Source organism: Dipteris shenzhenensis, chromosome 1 (assembly GCF_047967505.1).
Source record: "Dipteris shenzhenensis isolate YYH24624 ecotype China chromosome 1, Dip_SZ_1.0, whole genome shotgun sequence".
NCBI lineage: Eukaryota > Viridiplantae > Streptophyta > Polypodiopsida > Gleicheniales > Dipteridaceae > Dipteris > Dipteris shenzhenensis.
The window spans coordinates 56,101,807-56,119,280 of NC_141596.1; the positions used below are offsets into that span (position 1 = coordinate 56,101,807).

At 45.3% G+C, this 17,474-nt stretch overlaps 1 protein-coding gene across 2 annotated transcripts in view; it reads right to left on the reverse strand.

Moving 5' to 3' along the window:
- Nucleotides 1-17,474, reverse strand: part of LOC147906075 (dentin sialophosphoprotein-like protein) — a 61,217-nt gene that overhangs the window by 20,683 nt on the left and 23,060 nt on the right. For both annotated transcript variants that reach the window (XM_087376432.1, XM_087376428.1), the window contains exons 2-7: nucleotides 17,126-17,349; nucleotides 16,946-17,004; nucleotides 16,401-16,753; nucleotides 8,593-8,667; nucleotides 6,008-8,463; nucleotides 5,823-5,900 (exon numbers count right to left, since the gene is read on the reverse strand). In XM_087376432.1, coding sequence (XP_087232558.1) covers nucleotides 5,823-5,900; nucleotides 6,008-8,463; nucleotides 8,593-8,667; nucleotides 16,401-16,753; nucleotides 16,946-17,004; nucleotides 17,126-17,349 — 3,245 coding nt within the window. The remainder of the gene's footprint in view (nucleotides 1-5,822; nucleotides 5,901-6,007; nucleotides 8,464-8,592; nucleotides 8,668-16,400; nucleotides 16,754-16,945; nucleotides 17,005-17,125; nucleotides 17,350-17,474) is intronic.

A 17,474-nucleotide genomic window follows, 5' to 3' on the forward strand; every position in this document is an offset into this window, starting at 1 on the left:
GGCTGAACCACATACTTTGGTTGGGCTTGCTGCCCTTGCTGCACATTCTGAGCATTGCTACCATGCTCATTCCCATTTGGTCCCTGCCTCTGTGGCATTGCAAGTGGCTGTACCACTAGTGTCGGTAGCTCTAATAGTGGCTGTACCACTGGTGTCGGTGGCTCTGGCAGTGGCTGTCCCACATGCATCTATGGACCCTGAATGGGTTGTGCCTCTGCCCTCGGTATCAAAGCTGGATTATGCACAATCTCATCAAAGCTCTGAGTGAGCTGAGTCAAAACTTGCAACACAGAAGCCATCTGTGTTTGCATTACTGCCATAGCATTTGGTTGTACACTTGGGTCAACACCCAATGCAACTGTACCCACTGGATTTTGCGCTTGCGGAGCTGGCTGCCCCAATGCATCTCAACCTGAACATTCTGCCCTTCATGGGCTGCATCTTGCACTCTTATTTCGGGGTGTGCTCCCCTTATCTGTGGCTCTAGCTCAGACTCTGAGTCTGCATTATAACCAAGCCTTATATGCTCCATATCCAAAAGTAATGGATGGCTATACCAAAATCAGCAAATGCTTTCTCCACCCAAGCTGCCCAGGGACTCCTCTGGATGATTTGATGACGGTCCCGGCAATGGAACCACTGTAACCAGCCTTTGATCACAAAGGGCAGTGTAACTGTCTCTACTATCTCACAAAACTGAAAATACAGCCAACTTGGAACATTGCCATTGTCCACAAACAAAACTTAGAGCATAAAACTTCACTACATAGCATCACTGAACCATTTAAGACAAGGAAGGCTAGAATGCCCCTACTCAGAAGCATGAAAAGTGACACCTGTTGGCCCCAACACTTGGCGCCCCCTGCAGTGTTTATTTAATTACTGGTTAGCTCAAAATACAAAGGGACTCCCTTCAAGAGCTCACCCGCAGGTGCAACCCAGTACAATGCCAACCCGTGGCTGTTCTAGTGACCAACTCCCAGTGCTATTCCTTTGGTTCCTTTCAGTAGTCATGCATAACACAAGTAGAACAACTTGACAACATGCCAAGCAATGCATTCACACAAATACAAGCCATTACTGAGCCCAAGGCTAGCCACTCCACCCCCACGAAGAGAGTATCACAACCAGTGCCCCAATCCTCTCCCGGGCCAACGACACGGCATCCAACCTTGCATAAACTCAATAAGAATGTCAGTAGAATAGAGTAGGAAGAGAAGATGAGAATTCAGCCAACAGAAAGAGCCTGTTTCAGCCCGGAACAGCTCCAGAAGTAGGTTGAATAGCAGACAGCAAACTCTGGTAGGAGGGAGCTTCCTTTGAGTGACTTCCAGCACCAGAAAAGATCAGAAAAGAGAGGGTTCAGCAAGCTGAAACAGATCCGCCATATTTTCAACCACCAGAATGGTGATTCCAGCCCACCAGCAACTCTGTTTTCAGTGTGCCTTGCACTAGGCAGGAACAGGAAGAGAGGTGTCCAAGAATATGGCTTCAGAATCAAGAAAGGAAGACTTTAGTTGCGAAGAAAGTCGAGAAAAGCTCCCAAAGTGGCCCAAAATGGAGGCGTCCAGGCCCAGGAAGCATGCCAGCAGCAGAGAGCACCAAGGGGAGGAGAATTGTCGCGAAGAAAGCTTCAAAATCCACTTCAGCCAGCAAGAGAGGAGCAGCAAAAATCCACCATCTTCAGAATGAGGCTGCCCTGTTAGGGGAGAAGACTCAAAACAGCAAGGAAGGGCTCCAGGGGCCTCCAGGGGTGACACCTAGGTGCCACAAGGCAAGCAAATAAGCCACACAGACACATGTACAAACTGAGGCATGGGATTTTAATGCCCCTAGGGAGTCAGATGGCACACCATGACCCTAATGCTTGGGAACCAATGACCCTAGTTTGTAGGATCTCTAGGGGGTCAGTTTTTAAAGAATGACCCCACTGAACCAAACCAATAACCTTAGAGATTGAAACCACTCTAATAGCACTAGGAGTTGCACTTATTGCACATGAAATCATAGGTACCTTTTGGGCATTAACTAAGGTCCCTAGCCTGGTACTCTAGGCTAAATTCAGTGATAGTTAGTTTAGACACTTCACCATCACCACCACGTCCCCGTGACAGAAACGGCTGATGTAGATGTGCTGGAAGGCAAGAAACAGCTTGAAAATTCCTTCAAAAACCTCTAAGTACTGCAGAGAATGTTCGCAGGTAGTCGGCTATGCAGTAGCAGCAATAAAGGGCTGTTTTTGGTAATGAAAACCTCCACACATGCTCACAGGCCTTGAAAACTATGCTGACCTGCAAGGAAATAGATGCCTATAGCTCTGAAATGGCCCGAATGGGTACAACATCAGAAGGAAGAAGGCGCTTGGCTATGGAGGAGGCAGATGGCTGAAAGGAAGAGACAGCTACAGGCAGAAATGAGCACGCTGCATAAGAGAGGCGGCTGAACAGAGTTAGGGTTAGGTTGGAGAAGATGATGATGTGACAGGGCGAGTTATGTTAGAAACATGGTGAGAGAGAGAGAGAGAGAGAGAGAGAGAGAGAGAGAGAGGCTAGGGAGAGAAGAATTGATACTCAAATGTAGACACCATGAAAGGCTTTCATACATTCATCCTCATCAAATGAAACAAGTGAAGTACAAGCCTTTATAGGCTACACACACACACATACTAGCACCAAGTGCATCCCAAGGTGACACATGGCACTCATGCATGACTCACACATGAACCACTACTACATCTCCTAGTACAACACATCTCACACACTCTTTGGCTATGATATCTCCAACAAGTACACACCTCAAGGTGTACATATGGCTCTTCCTGCCTTGAATCCTCAGTTGATGGGACGAGACCACATCTGTCCGATGGAAATTTTTAGGGCGGAGACTCGCCCATCCTCTAGATACTGGAGTCTGATAATCACTACATCCTCCAATACTCTCAAGAAGTGGTCGCGATAGAATTGCACCTTGGTAGGAAACTCCTGGCCCCCCCTCCCATTTCTGTGGCATATACAGCTGAAGTAGGTCCAACTGTATAATACATCTAATCTCATCCCGTGGGACTAGGGGATCAAGGGCATCCAAGCTGTACTCAAAGGGGGGAGACAATCCATCTGAATACCCTAGCTATCAAACCATCTGTGTGCGTACCAGGCCATGCTAACCCCACTCTCAACTAGTCATATATATGACTCTAGTGTGTACCTTGGGACTCTCCCTCTAGGTAAGGCCAGACCCTGTGAAGATAAGTGATCGTCTGAAAGATGGCATCATTTGGAATGGTGTCATGGTGGACTCTGCCTGTACAATTTGGTGGGGGACTGAGGGCTTACTCCGAATCATCCTAGATCTCATAATTGCTTGCAGACTCTTGCAACGCCGCCACTCAGTCTCACTAATATGTCACTCCCCAGAAGGGTGTTACATACATGGCTTTCGGTCTCACTAGCGTATCAAATAGCCATCCCTTCGTCGGGGGTCCTAGAAATGTGCCTAAAAGCATTGCCGCTCTAGATTGAGCTAGAGCTCCCCTCGTGTAAGTTATGCACTAGCTATGTGGGTCATTGTGAATACTAGCCTCACAAAGATTATCCCTAGATATGTGTATGACTGTACATTCTCCACTGACTCCCCTTGATAAGTGAAGCTGTGTTGATGAAGTACCGCCCGTGAGGTGTTGAAAATCATAACCTTGGTTTTGTCAAGGTTAACTATCAAGTCCTCTCTTTGCAAAATACCTCCAGGGCCTCTAGGTGTCTCTAAGCTTGTTGTTGAAGAGGATAGGACGACTACGTCATCTATATACAACAATATCTATATCATCAAATCAGCCAACACGATCCCTAACCTCCTAAGCGGTCAATGAAAATTGTGATCTCATCAATATAGAATCCAAATAGTGTCGGTGAGAGGGGGCATCCATGCTTCACTCATATCATGCTCTCAACCCAATTTGCCAAGCCTCCAAGGACAGTACTCTCCCTCTGACTAACTCAAACATCACCCCCTAGCCTAAATCATGGCTCCTGGGATCTACAAATTCATGAAATCGTCTAATCATGTGAGATCGCTGTGTCAAGGGCCTTCCAAAAGTCTACAAAGCAAGTGTAGACTTTCTGGGATCTCAATCTCACCTCCTCGATGATTGCCTGTAGGGTGAACATATGACCAAGGGTGGAATGCCATCTCCCGAACCCAGCATGTCCCAATGCCTACTGCTCGTGTGTCTCGGTGCCTTCCAATGTAAGTGGATTGACCTCGGAGCCTGACCTGACAGATTCAACACTTTTGTAGCAAATATTACTTTATGTACACCCATATATTAATACAATGTTTCATCCACCCTTATTTGAGCTTCGTGTGCTGTGTTGTTAAAAGGTTTTATTTTTTAAACACACACACACCCCCCCACCTACCCACACACACCCACCTACCCACCCCCCACTCATATGGAGGATGGAAAGAATCGGTGCCTTGCAAGGTAGCGCTCTACGAATGCTTTTGAAAAAAATTATCCTCCCAATCGATTTTGCTTTGCTTGCTAAGTATGTATACCTTTTGTCTTTCACAAAACAAAAATGTTACCTCATTTTTCTTCTCTTTTATTTTTTTTTGTGGATCTTTTCATTTTCTCTTTTATTTAGATTTCAGATTTTTCTGTACGATTGGATATATTCTAGTCTTACAAAGGTATATACTCATTTGGGAGAGACTAAAATGAAATCGTTTAGACTTCACAAGCAGCTATAGCTTGAATGAAGAGATTTTGGACTACTTTTTGATTAGCCTTCTTCTTTAGTGCTAGCCTTTGCCATGGCTGAGTCTGCCCTTCACCTCCGGATTGCCGATAGAAACTCAGTACAAAGACTTTGTATAAATGGATGCTCAAGTATGCCGGTCTAGGTCTCATGGGGAGAAACTGAAAGAGGATCATGAGCCCGATTATTTGGGTTTTTCACATCTGTGGCACTGAGCAAGAGCCTAACCTCATAGTGCAAGTCACTCCCTCTCCCCACCCGCAAACTCCACGAAGTCAACATCGAGAGAGGTGAGATAGACCTCCCTATGAAAACAAATAGCAGCGTCTTAGATTGAGGCATCTGGACTCCTGGAACTGCAAGAAGGCTGGCAAGAGAGCCAAAAAGAATTGAATTTTGGTAGCCGTGGTCCAAGTTGCCGCCGCCAGGTCTTTCCCCACAACTCACTCTACAACAGATTCCCCAGGTAGGAAGATGCCCCAGCATCCATGGTTTGACGACGAGTGCCAAGAGATGAGATCTCACATAATACAAAAGCAAGGTTTGGGACATTTGACGAGATCAAAGACGCCACGGATGTGGCCTCCTCTAGGTAGGAGGTGGTAAAGAGCATGGAAGAGTGGGACGTGGGATGTCTTCTGAATCAGGTATGGGCTGACTGGGAACATCGTAGAGACTCTCTAGAGACAGGGATCCCCACCAAGCAAGAATGAGGTTAGAGTAGAAGACCAAGAGCAAGTTGGTAACACTAGAGACCTTTTTTCCTTTTTGGAACAACTTTCTGCAATGGCAATTGTCTTATCTTGTTCAATCATGCACAGAACTAACAAAATATATAAGCATAATCATAACTAAAGCACACTTTCTATACCCTTTGAAATTCCTTTTGCATGATATTGCAGACCCATAATAAGGACTTTATATAGGATAAGTGAGCCATCCAAACATAATTGAGGGACATTTTAAGCCTATGAGAAAACACAAACATATCATTTTCTCCTTTTCTGGCTAAAACTCCATGGGGAGAGAGTAATAAAATAACTTCCAAAAGGCTGCTTGACATACTTATCGTTTGCCAGGGCTGTATGCAGAGAAGCATAGACTTGGTATTTCTCTTTGAATTCCTTTCGGTACTCCTCATACCTGGAAAGGGAGAAAAATCAAGTTGTGAATTTATCACTGCCACCTACAGAAACTCAAGAAATATGGCAATTGGTATCAGGAGTATTTAAGATACAGATCAGACTCACTGTTTAAAGCTATTGATTGGCCCCCGCAAATCTGGCTCTTTCTTTTCATAAGGTGCAAAAAACTCAACCCCATGAACCTCAGAAGACTGAGGACCATGAAAGAGATCAGCTTTCAAGTTATCTCTGTGTTTTTCGTTTATAGCAATAGAGGTATTAATTGTCTTCTCTTTTTTGAAACTGGCAACCTCATTATCCGTCAACTCTTTGGTAGCTTGTTTTCTATGGTTCTCTGCAATAACATTCTTGCTAGAACCTGCCAAATGATCTTGTACATCACACATACTGGACCTCAACTTTTCTACACCTTTCTCCTTAATAGAACATTTTACCAACTTCTCCTGTTTGACATGCTGTGGTTCCCCGACTTGAGTTGCCACCACCTTCTTTCTAGTAGGTCTCTCTGTCTCCGTACTTTCATTATCTTCCAACCTTCTCTTACCATTCCTTGAATGCTGGACAGACCGCCCCAGACCATTTCCGACCTTGACAGGAGACCGCTTTATCAATTCAGGAAAGCTTTTTCCTAAGGTTTGTGATTTTTCTATATCAGGACTCATGCTCCCTTTCTTTGAAAATGCCATGCTTGTACCCTCAAGAACTTGCTTGCTTCTGATTTCCTCACTGCGAGAAAGTGTCTTCCTTGATTCGTGAGGTTCATCATCAAATGAAGGTTCCCTGAACTCACCCAGCTCTAAATCCTGGGAGCCCATCCTATCACCTCCATAAACTGAACTTCTAGCATAAGCATATCCACTCTGCAATGAGCGGCCAGGATCTATATGAAAGGTTTCCAATCTCTTCGCTTCCTTGGATAAAATGCTTGGAGCTGTTCCGTTCACGGGAGGCCTTCCAACTGCCTCTGCTTCTTTGAGGACATCCTTTCCACTAGAATCTTTTCCTCGTCTAGTACTATCAACTTCCCTTATTGGCCTTTCAGCCTGCTCAACCATTAGACCAACCCTTTCAGACACTGCACTAGTCTGATGCTCATCTGTTTGCCTGCTAGGCCTAGGCACCTTTGTGGGTTCCTTGCTGGACCTGCCAACCTGCATATCATATCCACTTGACTGGTCAGAATCTTTGACGGAACGATTGGCATTAACCTTGCTTACCCCTCCGTAGATTTCCTTCTGCTGCCTCTGCCGTGGTTCCAGATCTTTAATGTGTCTCCCCGACATTTCCCCAGGCTTTATAGACTTAGACTTGTTGTTGCGTTCAGGAACTCTTTCTTTAGATGGAATGTCCTCTTCCCTTTCTGAAACCCCAGATTGTTCTAACCTGGCTCCTTTGAGAACTTGGTCGGGAGTTCTGACTACTAGCCCTCCTTCCTCGAGTAGCCTCACATTACCTTCAGAATTTTTGGTAGCACGATGAGAAAACTTGACCAAGTCTTCTGGGCTGTTACCTTTCACTGTACGTTCAGAGGCCTTCTTTTCAGTGTCTTGCTTTTCCACGTCTTTACCATACTTCTCTCTTATATCTGTACTTCTTGCACACGTTCTTTTCATTTCTGCATTTGAGTGATGCTTCACTGAAGCCTGCTTGCCCGCACTTTCTTCATTGAACGGTCTCCCAATCTTTTGCAGGTTATCTTTTGCTCTAAAAGGTGAGCCTTCAAGTTGTGTTTTAGTTGCCTCCAAACCCACTGATACATTTTTCAATGATAGTCCATCATCATTGACTGTGGACTTACTGCCCTCTTCTAAAAGGCTGTTTCCCCCAGCTTCTGAAACTCTGGCAGGTTCCACTGGATGCGAAGGTAGTTCCTCAGAGCTTGACTTACGCTTATCCACAAACCTGGAGCCACTAACATCTCTGACATTAGAACCCTCCTTCTGGACATTACTATCTTCCTTTGGAGGCACTAACTTTATTTCCTTCCCTTTCACTTTTGATCTTGAGTCAGATTTATTCTCATTGTCATCATCACTCATTATATCAACATCTTCATCCATGCTTGTATCACTGCTACTGCTGCTACCTTCGCTATCACTACCACTGCCACTCCCGCTTCCAGTGTCGCTGCCACTCCCACTTCCACTGCTGTCACTTTCACTATCACTTTCGCTTCCACTTTCACTTGAGCTGCTTGAGCCGCTATCTTCACTGCTTACCTTTTCATCCAATGCACCCTGCTTCGGTGAAGTCACTGTTGCTTTCTTGGAATCATGCAGTTCAGAGTCAGGTGGAGGTGGGGAGACCTCCTTTACAGGAGTATACTGAGGAGTCGTCTGGCAGGACACAACATTTAGCAGTTCCACATTTGATGGAAACTCCAAGGTTTCTTTCTCCCTGATAATTTCTCTAATTGCAACAACAGAAGAGTCTTCCTCTCTTGTTCGAGCCCCAGCTGCTTCCTGAATTCGTCCTGAGCTGGCAGGTGTCACATCCACAAAGCTCCCTTTCTCAACTTCTGGATTGAGAAGGTATTTCCCCGGTGCCATATAAATGGCTATCTGTTTCAAATGGGATTTGAAAATCAACTACCAGAGTCAAGGGGGGAAAGCATTCACAAAAATTTGATTCAACTGTCAGTGAGTGAGTTAAGAAAGTCCTGTCATAATAAAAAACAGCTATCGACTTACTGATTTTAATACTTTCTCAAGATTTTTCCTTTCTGGGTTAACTGGCATCATTTCTGCAATCGCCTTTTCTGCTGCCTGCAAAAGCACTTCATTTGTCACAGACATTCTGGGCTCTGAAGCAGCCATATAGATGAAGAAAATGTTTTACTTGAAAATTTTTTGAGGGCAGGTTTCAACTTTGTGCATGTGCAGGTATAAAAAGCTGCAATGGCATGAAACTGAACTCTCTCTCTCTCTCTCTCTCTCTCTCTCTCTCTCTCTCTCAGCTGATCACACATACCTATTCTTCACTATCACCACCTCACGCTTAGCCACACCACACACACCACATATGAAGCACGACACCTACCACGACATACACTCTGATCACAGCCTCTCCCCTTCCTACTCTGGACGCCTAAATAGACTCCTACCCTACATCGATCACATACCACTCATAGAGGACCGTGCTGCCCTGATTCGTCGCACACTCCACGAGGCTACCCTCCAAATCTTCCCCCACACCACACGGTCTACTAGACCACCACCTCTTGGTTCTGTACCCTGCAACAACTGGTATGATGCGGAGTGCAAGTCTTATCGCCGACAACTCCGACTTGAAACCAGGTGTCACCTCCCGAACACACCAAACACGGTACGCAAGTACCGATGTCTCGTACGTCGGAAGAAGTACGGATTTCTTCGTCGAAATGAGGAGGAGATGCTGAACATCTTGTACAACAACAACTCTAAGGAATTTTGGCAGAGATTCCTTGAGCGTAGGTCTCCATCACCCCTCACCAACACGAGAGTTTGGCACACGTATGCACGCCACCTTTATGATGTCCCACACCAGCCTACTCCACATCTCACACACACACCTCGCCCCACCACTTGCACGTTGTTCACCAGAGGGGGAGTCAAGGACGCGACATTGAAACTGCATAAGGCCGAGCTAAGGACCACAAGGGGCTATGCACTGAGTTTATCGCATATGGGATCGACACGTTAGCCCTGATCCTAGCAAAGCTATTCGATGACGATGCTTGCCTTGGCTTCCCCCGCACTTGGACACTCAACACCATCACCCCCATCCACAAGGCAAGGGATCCCATGGACCCGAGTAACTACAGGACTATCATGATTGGACATGTGATGTCCAAGATCTATGCAACAGTATTGGATGCGTCGGTCAGCCTATGCGCAGAGATGAGAGGGCTGAGAGCAGAGGGTCAGGCCAGTTTCAGGCGAGACCATGGGACTATGGATCACATCCTTACACTCATGAGTGTCAAGATCACGGAAGGAGAGGGTATATTGCTGCTTTGTGGATTTCCGCAAAGCCTTTGACACAGTACCTCGAGCTCGACTCATCACACGCCTGCAAGCACTGGGATTTGATCAAGAGATCATCTGGGCAGTCATGGCACTTTATGAGAGAGTCTCAGGCCGAGTTCGGATAGACGCAGGTTGGACAGATGAGATCTTGAGTACCATAGGGGTCAAACAGGGTTGTCCCTTATCACCAACCCTGTTTGGCCTCTACATCGATGAGCTTGAGACTTTCATGGGGGCTTCCGAAGGGACCGGCTGCTCACTTGCCGGAATCATCATCGGAATTCTTCTTTATGCAGATGACGTGGCACTCTTGTCGTCCACACTCGAGGGGCTCCAACGACACCTCGATGCACTGCAGGCTTTTTGTTTATCCCATGATTTGGAGGTCAACCTTGGCAAGACCAAGGTCATGATCTTTAACACCTCTTTAACACCTCTCGAGCAAACATGCAACGGAAGCAGTTCACTTTCGGTGGGTCACCAGTTGAGATCGTATCCTCATACACTTACTTGGGGGTCATCTTCTCCGACCCAATCTTCACGCTGAGACCAGCGATGCAGGCCAAACTGAGTAGGGGATACGCCTCACTGGCTCGGCTAGAGAGACAGTGCTTCCACTCCCACTTCCAGGACCCTTAGACCAAGGCTCTCCTCATGCTCTCACGGATGATCCGGGGGAAACCATATGTACCACATCATATCATTCAGGCCGAGTTTGGTGCTTCTCCACTCTAGCTAGATGCAGCCTTTCAAGCCATCACATATCTACACCGGGTTAGATCATATGGGGACTGTACATCAGGGAGACAAAGGTTGCCATGGTCGGCTCTCGATTCCTCCTTGGCATACCATGCACGTGGGGCTTGTTTAAGCCCATATAAAGCTTTGTTCAGCTTGCAAACTTGAAGTGCATTCCCAAAAGTCCAAATCTAGGAGATTGTTTAACATAAACCTCTTCCTGCAAGTTCCCATTAAGGAAAGCTGTTTTTATGTCCAACTGATGGACATTCCAAAGAAAATTTGCAGCCATGGCAATAACTAACCTGATGGTGGTCATCTGGGATGTAGGAGCAAAGGTCTCCTCATAATCTATTCCTTTCTTCTGTGCATAGCCTTTAGCAACCAGCCTGACCCATCTGGCTTCCTTTTCACTATGAAAACCAATTTGGTACCAATGGCATTCCCTAGTGGTAAATCCACAACATCCCAAGTCTGATTTTTCTCAATGGACTACAATTCATTGTGCATGGCATGGATCCAATGCACATTATCCTTTGCTTCTTCAAAAGAGTCAGGTTCTTCTTCATCAAGAAGAGTACCTGCATAAGCTGTCTCAACAAAAACGAGCCCCCCTTGCGTGCCTCACTGCACTACGAGTCCTGCCGGGCAAAGGTGCCTCAAGCCTACTCTCCCTGAGAGTCTGTAGCAACCAATTCAGAACTGTTTTGGCTGCGTGTATCTCTTTGAATCTCTTGCCTAACTACTTCATCCACACCCTGTGGAGGTACAAAATCAGCCTATGGCTGAATCGGGGCATGTGGATCAGGAAGAGGTTGCTGTAAATTTTGATTTTCAGCATGAGCCTCAGCTCGGGAACCAAATGCTATAGAAAGAATCCCCTCAAAAACATCATCTGAAGAAGCTGGAATAGTAAATTCAGCATGTGTATGTGCTGAATTCTCTAAAAAATATAACATCTCAATCTTGCGAGAAGTAGGATTGTAGAGACGATAGCCTTTGCTTTGTGCACTATACCCAACAAAAATGCATTTAAGTGCCTTATCTGACAACTTACGTCGAAACTCCGCACGCACGTGGGCATATGCAACACAACCAAAAACACTGAAGTGATCCACTGAAGGCTTTCTCCCATGCCATGCCTCATAGGGAGTGATTGTCTTCAAAGCCTTTGTGGGAGCTCGATTCAAAACATAATTTGCACACATAAGGCCTTCAAGCCAAAATCTGTGAGGCAACTTTTTACTGGTAAGCAAGCATCTATCCATCTCCATAAGAGTGCGATTCTTGCGCTCAGCTTTGCCATTTTGCTGAGGTGTGATGCCTTTCTCCTTCAAAAATGCCTCAAACTCATGAGACGTATACTCCCCCCTTTATCTGTGCAAAGTGTCTGCACCTTGAGTCATGTCTCATTCTCAACCATAGCCACAAACTGTTTGAAATGCATAAACACTTCTGATTTTTCCTTTACCATAGACCCAAGTATAATTGGTAAAGTCATGTATGAATATAACATAATAGAGATAACCAACAAAAGCAGGTGTCCTCATGGGACCACAGACATCACTGTGTATGAGCTGTAATTTTCGAGTAACTCTTACTGCACCATCCTTCTTAAAAGGAAATCTATGCATCTTGCCAAGGATGCAGCCCTCACATGCATGAGAATGAGGTGACTCCAAAGGAGGCAATGCATCAACCGTAGCATGCTTCTAAAGTGTCATTAAGCTGCCATAGCTCATGTGCCCATACCTGGCATGCCATAACTCCGCATTCTACATCGCAGCAGTGGGAGTGCTCACTGAAAGTGCAAGATCGGATCTTTTCTCATATATGTCGAGCTGAAAAAGACCCCTATACAAAGTGCCAGACAACATCAAAGCATAGTCATTCTCTTTGTCTCTGACTGCACACTTAGCATCATCGAATATAACTTGAAATCCTCCTCTATTGAGAGAGGATACTAAAAGCAAATTCTTCTTTTTACCTAGCACATAAAGAACATCTGAAATTCTTAAATCTGTGCCATCAATGGATGTGAGGATGATGTCCCCCCCTCACACACTGAATAAGAAGAATTATTTGCACATGTCACCTTCTTTTTAGTAGGTGTAGGATGCAAAGATACAAAAAGGTTCTTCTTAGAAGTGATGTGCTTAGAAGCACCACTATCAAAATACCAAGTATTCAGTGTCTCATTGATACTGAGAGAGCATGCATCCTTTGGAGGATCATAACTGCACATCAATAAAGCATATGGATCATCCTCGATAGTGATTGTAGTATCTGACCTATGCACTGAAAAATCTGAAATGCAAGCAAAAAGGCATAGTGCTCTTCCACAAAGTTGGCTGTAACATCTTTCCCATCGTGCATTAGGAGCTGATGCATTTGCCACAGCCATACCGGAATCCCTTTTCTTTTCTTTAGCTATGCCCTTTTTGCATTCACCAATATAATGACCTCGCTTCTTGCAGTATTGACAAATGTACTTCTTTTTAGGCTTATCTGCATCACCCTTAGCCTTATAAGAGGACTGTCCAGAATCAGCTTTATGTTGATGTGCGGGCTGATTGGCATGTTGCTTTTGCTGCCCTTTTCCTTTGGGCTTAAACTTAGAAAGCATGGCATGCTCGGCAGCCCGTATTGCCATATTTCTTCTTGCCTGTTGTTCTTGCAACAGAAGTCCTACCAACTCGTGAAAAGAGAGAGGATTGTTGGCCTCCCCTCAATGACAAATTCAGCGAGGTGTGGAAACCAAGATAAGACTCAAGAAGAGAAATCAAAGTGGTGGTAATCATCTCTAAATCCAGAATAGCTTCATTATATTCAGCAACTGCTCCCTCAAATCCTAAAGCTTTGTGAGGTAAGCATTCATGGAATCTCCCTCATCCATATGTGTATGAGATAGCTCTCTCTTCAGGAAGGAAAGTCTGGCATCATTTCTTGCTGCAAACATACTCTCTAATATCTCCCAAGTTGGCTTTGAGGTCTTGCATGACCGAATACACAAATGCCTAGCAAAAACACCTACAAGGAAAACTCTGCAAATGACCACCCTTCCAGAGTACCCTGCAAAAGGCACCCTGGTCAGAAAACTGCAACAGTCCGTACAGTACGGACAACTGACATGAGCTGTATGGAATGGCGGTGCTGACTGTACGACAAAGTATGGAATAGCATACGAAATTCGCACGTGTGGCACTGATGCAATACGTGCGAGGCGGGCTTGAATGCTACAGGCGTACGGACTACCAGCAACAGTACGACGTTGGCGCGTGCTATACGATCGTAATGAATGCGGGCTGGTACAAGCTGTACGGCCATCAACCGAAATCCGTACGGCGGTGCAAATTGGTCCGAATGGCGGCGCTGCTGCAAAATGCGACGTGTAAAACCGTACGACGGTACGGGCAGGTAATACAAAATCTGTACAGTCGTACGGGCTGTACGGAATGGAGGTCACGAGCTAAGGCTCGAGGCAGTTGTATAGCAAGAGCAAGAGCAAGAGCAAGGAAAACCAGCTCTAACACCAAATGTGAACAAATGGAGAGCAATGAGCAAGAGTGAGAGTGAGCAAACGTAAGTGTACTAAATAGAATAAGTAGAAATGAGTGAGTACAAAGAAAAAGTGAGGCGTTTTGTCTAAGTGACAAAACCCTATCCTATCCACTAACCATAGTTAAGGATTGGACTATGGTTAGGGGAAAAAACCTCAATGAGGGAAAAGTGCCCCTAACCTACGTATTACCATACATTGGCCACTGCCTAGAATATGATAATAATTCTAACAGAGAGTTGAGACAGAGGAGCATTTTCTATGTCTACCCAACCTACTATGATATCTGCAGACAATACCACTCCCTATACTTGGAGGGGAGCAGCTTCGGCACACACTCACAATTGATCCACTCCCATGACCACGTCTACATTAGGCTCTATCTAATGGAGATGCGCCGCCACAGGGAGACACTACTACGGAGCAACAAGAGGTGGTCACAAAGCTTAACTGAGCACAGCGATGCATCACAGACTTCTATACATTTGAGTCAACACCAAGTCACAGCAAGATAGAGGAGGAGTTTGCTAATATGAGGGCAGCTTTGATCAGCAAAGGGAGCTGACACGATGCCATCGAGAGAGGGACGCAGAGACCACCTACGACACGAAGAGCGGTTAACGCACACTCCATTGAGGTCTGTCCTATCACAGCTTTCCTCCGTGGAGACCACTAAAGATGAGCGGTAACTCTAGGCATAGCTCAACGGGGTCAAAGATCAAGGACACCGTTGCCCCCGCCACAGCGGGAGACAACCATTCGAGATATTTTCAAAGCTCACCAAAGAGCCACCACAGTGCCAGCCTTCGGCTTCTGAGTCCCAACTCTCAGTTTGCTTTGACTGAGCTCATTAGATCGGTATAAATTAGTACTCTAACATGCCCTTCCAACCCATTGAGGCTTGTATGAGTTTTCTCTTTTGAAACTTTGTCCCATAGGCCTGTGAGGCCTCCCGCGGACATTAATCTCTCTCTCTCTCTCTCTCTCTCTCTCTCATTAGCTTAGTTTAGCACTCAACAAGGGCCTTAGCACCCTTTGCTTCAGCCCATGGCAACTGGTATGAGCTACTTTGTTGATTGTACTTTGTCTCATAGGCCCGTGAGGCCTCGCGAAGATGTTAATACAAAACTCTCTCTCTCTCTCTCTCTCTCTCTCTCTCTCTCTCTCTCTTCGCACCCGATCACACCAGCTGCAAATAGAAACAGGGGGATGGAAAAAGATGCCAAGGGAGAGTAGAATATGCCAACTATGTGATCAAGGTATGGTTGAAACAGAAGAACACATGGTAATGATATGCCCTCACTATGCACACATTAGGGAAGAGTTCAATCACCTCCTTGAGGGACATAACAAACTGGCTGATTTGCTGCATAAAGGGTCACCTTCAGCTTTAGGAACATTTGTGTATAAGCTCTTCAAGCATAGGAATCCACCTGAATCCTAGAAGGTGGTTTCTCTTTCCACCCTCCCATCTTCGGGAGGAGCTTTCATGTACTTGTGATATTGTATTGCCCAGGTCCCATAGGCCGGTTTTGGTCTTCAGAGGACGATAATATATTCTTCTTCTTCTTCTCTCTCTCTCTCTATGTTAAAAAATAAGTCCACTTCCATGACCAGTTCTACATCGGCCTCTATTTGATCGAGATGAGACATCACAAAGATGTGTGTGTGTGTGTGTGCGCACGCGCGCGAGTACTCTCTCTATGTATGTATGTATGTATGTATATGTATATCCGTATATCTGTGCGCCGGTGCGTGTGCGTGTGCGTGTGCGTGTACATATACACACACACAATGTTTGCTCTGGGGGCATGCAGATAACACCTAATAAGACCCACGAGAGATATTATAGACCTCCTTTCACCCCAACACCCCTAGCTTACCCATAGATCTACATCATCTTCCATCACAACCTAAGACATTGCATATGTAGTTGTCTATTTCAAATATAAAAAACAATAGAATGATTAGGAAACAGCCTTGCAACAATAGGAAACAGGTATGCTGTTAGCTTTAGGTTATCAACACTTTTAGAAATTGTGATTCCATAGACGTTTTGACATAACATATCAAATATGCACAAGAGCTTAATATTGACTAGGAATCCAAATAAGTTTTAATGCAATGATGCCTGAGTTCAGAAAAAGTTGAGTAGCATACACAAACAAAAAACTACAAAAGCAAAGATGCATACTTTTATTGTGACTCCTTTTGGGCTTTCCTTTAGAAGAGTGATAAGGTTATTGCGTAGCTCTGTCATGTTGACTGCTGATCCCATTTTTACTGAACCTCCACCTTCAGTCCCAACAGAAGCAGCAGCAGGTTGGATCTTCTCCTTTTGAAGGGCAGTGCTCCCCTTGTTGACAGGAGGCCCAACGACTGCCTCTGCCAAAGGACGCCCCTTTGGAGGAGGCATACCAACTGCCTGAGCTGATGGAGTCCCCCTAACACCACCAGTGGCTGGTTCAGGACCTGGACTCGTTGTGACCTTCCTTTTTTTGGGGGGAGGTTCTTTCTTTGTTTTAGGTATAGGTTTCCTGCCATTGGCTGTCAAAAAGAACAAAGAAATAAGTTTGGGGTATAAATTTCCTGCACTGGCTGTCAAAAAGGGCAAACAAATACGACTCTCCAAATCCAATTTTGAATTCAAATGGCACTTTACAAAATATAAAAACAATTACAAATCCCCATCAGAAGGTTTAAAGACCAAACAAAGTAAACTCCCTAATAGATACCTACCTTCTCCATGAGCAGTCTGAGGTATCATCATCTGAGTGCTAGGGTCCACCAATATAGACCTGTTATACAAACCCAAACTTTAATATTTCCATTTAGATATTAGCATTACAACGTGCCTTCTTTCCCTCTACGGGAAGCCAGAGGAAATGCAAATCTAGCATAAAGACAAACATCCTTTACTTGCGCAATTTCTGTTTCTTTTCTGCCTCAGCTGTCCGTTTCTTTACACGATCTTTTTCGGAAGCACTTAAAAACCGCTGCACTGCTAATTTCCGCCATACTGAGCCAGCCTCAACGAGTAGACCTTCTCCATCCTCTCCACTTCTCTGCTCATATATGTGACAAAGATCCCCTGGTTCTGGAGCTGATGAAAATTTAAAGCTTTCATGGCCTACTTTTATTTCCTGTACAAGCATGAAGGGCAACTTCAGGGTCAGTGATCATTCTCATCTCGACTTTCAAGCATGTCATGTCTTTGATAAAACCTACTTAACCAAGAGCTTCATCATATCTCTGATGACACCTACTT